Source organism: Embiotoca jacksoni, unplaced genomic scaffold (assembly GCF_022577435.1).
Source record: "Embiotoca jacksoni isolate LCO1_2020_lvr unplaced genomic scaffold, fEmbJac1.0.p SCAF_4, whole genome shotgun sequence".
Classification (NCBI taxonomy): domain Eukaryota; kingdom Metazoa; phylum Chordata; class Actinopteri; family Embiotocidae; genus Embiotoca; species Embiotoca jacksoni.
This window is the reverse complement of record NW_027185392.1, coordinates 6,112,751-6,118,682: the sequence shown is the minus strand read 5'-3', so window position 1 is coordinate 6,118,682 and position 5,932 is coordinate 6,112,751. Positions and strand designations below refer to the sequence as shown.

Below are 5,932 nucleotides of genomic sequence, written 5' to 3'. Positions count from 1 at the left end.
GCTATTTCATACGTGTTGGTTACTATTATGGAATACAGTATGTAAAGCTGGATTTATTACTGCACCGAAAGCTAAAGCAAATACAAAAACAATCAGATTTTTGTTTTTGCAGGAGTTACAACATCAACAGCTGCACCTATATCTGTTCCGACAATGCCTGTCAGCTCAGCTGCCTCTACTGCGGCTCCAACCATGGCTCCCACTGCAACTGCTGCCTCTACTGCGGCTCCAACCATGGCTCCCACTGCAACTGCTGCCTCTACTGCGGCTCCAACCATGGCTCCCACTGCAACTGGTGCCTCTACTGCGGCTCCAACCATGGCTCCCACTGCAACTGGTGCCTCTACTGCGGCTCCAACCATGGCTCCCACTGCAACTGGTGCCTCTACTGCGGCTCCAACCATGGCTCCCACTGCAACTGGTGCCTCTACTGCGCCTGCAGTGATAACTACCGTTACTACAGCCACAAACCCTGCATCAACGGATCCTCCTACATCCAGTGAGGGAACGCTTGGCCTACAATTTAGTCTCGACCAAACTTTTACACCGGATCTCGCCATCTCATCCTCAACAGCTTTTAAAACTTTAGCTGCAACAGTGGTTGAAGCGGTAAGATGTCAACACAATATAAATGAGTGAAACAACAAAACTGCCTACTGTAAATAAACAGAGATGTATTTGCAGGCCTTGAAAGAACAGTATATGCAGATAATAATGTCACCAACTGCTTGTAAATTCTAGGATACAGATCTCAGAGAAATTATTAACTTTTTCCAATCCGTTACTTGGTACTTGCTAGCATGTGACAGTATTGTTTTCTTTCAGATAAACGTAATTGGTAAAAGGCTCTATGGCACATCTTTCCTTCGCTCCATCGTCAACTCATTCCAGTAAGACAAAATTAACTTTTGATTTACTTTTTTACATATTTGTATTTGACTTGATTTTAATAAATGTTGCTTTCTCTCTTTTTCACTGTAGGAGTGGATCAGTGGTAGTTAATATGACGCTTGTGTTCAACAACAGAAACTCAGTTCCTTCAGCAAGCACTGCAACTTCACAATTCAGCACTGAACTTAGCAGCTCCTCCCTGAATGTTATACCCGGCAGTGTTTCTGCACGTAAGTCCCTGTTGACTTAAAAGTTAGGAATTTTATCATTAGCATTATCAATCTAATAAATTCTTAAATTCAGGGACACAATATCTTATCGCATTTCTGTCATCATTGGTAAACCTAAAATCAAATTAAGAGCTCTATTTTGGGAAATGTCTTCCTGCTAAAGCTGAATTTTGACCTTTTGAGGTAACTTAAGCCCTCTAGAATTTCATAAATTAATACTTTTGCTTTTACAAATATTTCAGAGTCAACATCTTCAGCATCAAGCAGTCCTCCTCGGCCGACAATGGGCACATTGGCAGTCTTTTCACTAACACTGCTGGCTGTGGCACAGAGGCTGATCGAGTTATAGCCGGTACCCAAGGCAGATACACTGACTTGATCAACATCATTGACTGTTATAAAATGTGGAAAACCATGAATCAACAAACAAAAGACAGAAGTGTGCAATATGAAATTTACCAGTACAATGTAATGTGGTAAAATGATGTGTGCTATGTATCAATGTTTAAGAGTGTTTTAAGATACTTTACAAATTCAATGTTGCATTTTACTTTCCTCATCATTAATACATGAAAATGAGATATATTTGATATTTTCCTTCTGTAGTTTTTAATAGTTCCCATTCAATGTATTTGTTAGTATGTTTGTTTTGCAATTGCATCTTTATATGCTATGTTTTATTGTGGCACTGGTACAAATTTTAAAATGCACATATTTAGAGTAATTTGACTAAATACACTATTTATTTATAATTAAAAGCATTATTTGATTCAGCAGGATACAATTGAAATGCAAAGCCTTTTGTGCAGTGAAAAGGTGAAAAGGAGGATTTGTCCAGATAAGTGTGGTGCCAGAAGCTGAATCAGTTGGGTTAAAAAGATCTTGATGCTGCAGGCTAATGATTCATATTTTGTCTGAGACCAAACATTAATGTTGGACCTTTTAACCACCAGTTTGTAGCCGACATTTTTAACTATGATGACAAACCCACACCATGACAATGTGGCTTTAGGCAATACAGCTGCCATGTAGTATTGGAAAAACCGCTAGCGCTTGGTTTTTAAATGTGCTGCGTTTTGCAGAATCATCCAGTATCAAGTGAAAAGAACGTGTTTTTCAATGAGCTGCTGAATACTAGTTTATAAATGTGCAGGTACTATTATTATTATATTAACTTGGTTTTGTTTTGAAAATGGGAATGCTAAAATTGTGTTATTAATCAACAAAGTATTAAAATGTTAACTTTAAAATAATTGCTTTTGGCAAATTTAAACATTTACTACCAGCGGTGTGAAAGAAATGCTTGTTATAGTTTTTTTTTTTAAAAACTATTTTTATTTGTAACAAGGTTAATAACCATCATTACGAATTACAGGGAATTTCAGAGGAATATAATCAATCATCTTTCTGATACTTGGACTATGATTGCATTATGATGTGTGCAATCTGATGGTGACCAGTCTGCAAAAAAACAGTCTAAAAAACAAACAAACAAAAAAAACAACCATGATTGACAATTAGCAATGCCTTTTTAAGGTTAATTAGTTCTTCTTAAATGTTGCTTCTTTCTCATCTATACTTATCGTAATTCAAAGAAACCGACTTCACAAATAGTTGGCAAGACAACAGTTGATCCAGATCATTTGACCAAGAGGATAAATTGTGAATATAACACTTTTTTCACATGTGGCTCTTTTTTACTTCAGCATTTATAGTAGTTGCCATGGTGAAGTAGCAACAGCTCCTCCTGCAAGGGTAAAAGGCTGCGGAGTGGATTTGGGGCAAATTTATTACAGTACTTTCAAACAATAATAAGCTTTGGCTGTGGTATCTTCACAGCAAGACTGGTTTGAAATGACTGTTGGTACTCATAGATGCAAGACAGTTGCCAGCTACTAACAAAAGCCCCAATTCTTCATTATTGGGTTATGAATAGAACGCAATAATTATGTGTGGCAGATCAACAGGGTTTTGAATTGTAGCAATTGTTTTACCTCTGCATGAGATTACTGACATTTGCACGGGATTGGTGGAACAAATATCCCTTCAAACAGTCTGACACACTGTTTTTGCATGTATTTCAAAGAGCTTTTTATGGCTGTTTGTGTGAGCGTTAATCAGTCACACACAGAATTGAAGTTTAATCAATCTGAACAGCAATACTCTTTGTGCAGTTTGTGCATACACAATATTGCATGCATTATATTATGAACAATGACAGAATCATTTATAGGTTTCTCTTGACAATGGCTTGCCATGTTCTTGTTGTGTACATGTAATAACAATGACTTACCAGAGGAGGGCTGCATTGCCCCAAGGATGATCTCAACTTGTGTGTGCACTGCCTTTATCTCCAAAGTGTTACATTTACAATTTTGTGAGCTTTGTGAGTCAATGACAAAAAGCCCCAATATCACTCCTGGCCATGACCATGACTTAGCCTTGATTAGAACAAATAGTCAGGGAGAACTATTTGAAATGGAAAAAAACAAGAATCAGTGAGAAGAACAAGAACAATGGAGAGAAAGGCACATTCATCTGAGAACTCTGGAACTGTGGAACCAGAGAGCCACGCACCCAACCAACATTTTGGGTTCCACTTTTTTTGTTGTTGTATTTTTGGTGGAGCATGGCCAATTATTTGAATTTAGGTTTGTAAACCAGAGCAAAATTGGTTCTGTGTTGATGAAAATTACCCTAGTATGTTTTTTTTCAGTTCCTCCCATAAAAACCAAAGAATCAGACATTATCTCTCAGGTAACTGTTGTGAAGAAGTTTATTCTGAAAATGTCTGCGATACCTATACCTCGTCTTCTTAAATTATATTTTATACATTAAGACACATGGACTCCACATGCTATACCCAAAAGTTAATTTGGATTATTAGAAGGAAATATATAAACATATATATTTGAAAGGTTTTCAGATGAAAAAGAACACTTTTCAAAGCTGTGATATTATCAGTTATTCTGATAAAAGGGGATCAGGATGGTAACTAATCAGCAACATTAAGGTGCTGCAACCATAACTAATTAATGCCAACTGGTTAATATAATTTACCATTTTATAACTATTAAGGGAGGAATCAAAATTGTTCAATTAATTATTATTGTTTATTGTTTTATGGCAAATTATGTTTACAGAGACCTAAACCAGGTCCTTACTGCTGGGAATGGAGACAACTGGGTGAGAAATGGTTCATTTCTGGCAAATCCCCCTTTTTTTGGTGCTTTTGTTTTGCTGGAGTGAGGGTTTCCGGAGGGTGTTGAACTCTACACATTTTGTCATTTCAGGACATATTGAAATTGACTTTACTAACTAGAAGAACATCTTTTCAGTCTTCTATGAAAGTTAAACTGAGGACAAAGTCAACTTGAGAAACGCACTCTTCAGGAAAATAATTAACCAAACCCCGTGGTGAGGGAGAAAGCAAATATATCAGACTTACCAGACGAGATCAGTCCTCCAGGGATAAGCAGCCTCTTCTTCTGTGGCGCAGACCCTATAATAGACCTGTTTTTTTTTGTTTTGTTTGTTTTTTTGCTGCCAGAATAAAAAAAAATCAGCTGGACATTTTCAACCAACTTGTGGAGTTTGTATTAGACTTGTTAGCTTAAATTACCTATTAACGCTATCCATTAATTAATAAAATATGATAGCTTCAGTTGTCAATTCAGCTAAAAGATTCCACTGTTGCCGTCTACAGATGAGATAGTACTTTTGATTACTTCTGAGTGAGATCAAAGACCCATTGTTTTAAAAACTAAAGTTCTTATATTGTATAGATTCTGATTTCATTTTCTTGTTTGATTAAAAAGCAGGCTTTGGTGCTATCTAAAAAAAAAAAAAAAAAAGAGTCAAAATGCATATAGCCCGTATTTAGCAGATGTGACGTTTAGATTAGCCGTTGGGACTCAAGTAAATTTGTGATAACATTCCTTGACGCTCATGTCATATCCACTCTCAATGTAGACAACTGTTCAACATTTTATGCTGTGCAGTCATTCTGTGCAAGAAAGCAAGCCACAAGACTGTAGAAAGCCTGTGGCTGGCCCAGGTGTGTGTCACTTAGAAAAGATTCAGCCAATCATAAGAGAGGATCAGAGGTTAAAACCTTAAAGACACAGAAGCAAAAAAGACAGTTTTTGGTAGAACATATAACAGCAATAATAACTAGGAAGGTGGGGCTGCCCAAGACCTGCATAATCGGACCACTTCAAAACTGAAACATATTGTGACTTTTCATATTCATGAGCATATTCACCTAAATTGTACTAAATTGATGTTGTACTGTTGAAGGTTTCACGTCACACTATAGCCATGTGTTTTATTCTGCTTCTAAGTTATGATGACCTCTGAGAAATATCTCCACAAAAACAAATATCTGGAGAAAAATGTTTACAATCCTGAAATCATTTTTCAGTTTTATTTTATAGATAAATAGAGAAATTGACAAATTGGCTTGTACAGAGCTTGCTGCTACTGAACACTGCAATTAAAAAAAAACAATGCTCCATTCAACAATGGTGTGGCATTTGGTCTCCTACAGCCCTGTCTACCAGAATTATTACTAGTTATTTTCAAAGGAAAGTGACATTTGAGGTTTCCAAACAACATTTTGCTCCACACCAGAAAGAGCTTGTATGCAAGTCAGTAAAATTAATATGCATATGGAATACATTGTCTGTAAACACTTTGCAGTTGTATTCAGTGTGACATTGTTTCCAAATTGTCTCATTTGTTCACTAAAACAGTTCCGAATCATGCTGATATAAAATAAAAGAATAAACTGGATAGCATTACATTTCTCT

At 36.5% G+C, this 5,932-nt stretch overlaps 1 protein-coding gene across 1 annotated transcript; it reads left to right on the top strand.

Annotated features, from left to right (window-relative positions):
* The first annotated feature begins 319 nt into the window (after window positions 1-319).
* LOC138209204 (spore coat protein SP65-like) lies at window positions 320-2,405 on the top strand. Its single transcript, XM_069167612.1, has 4 exons — window positions 320-609; window positions 826-890; window positions 982-1,121; window positions 1,364-2,405. The coding sequence occupies exons 1-4, from the start codon at window positions 361-363 to the stop codon at window positions 1,468-1,470; spliced, it is 561 nt and encodes a 186-aa protein (XP_069023713.1). The 5' UTR covers window positions 320-360; the 3' UTR covers window positions 1,471-2,405.
* Window positions 2,406-5,932: the final 3,527 nt, after the last annotated feature.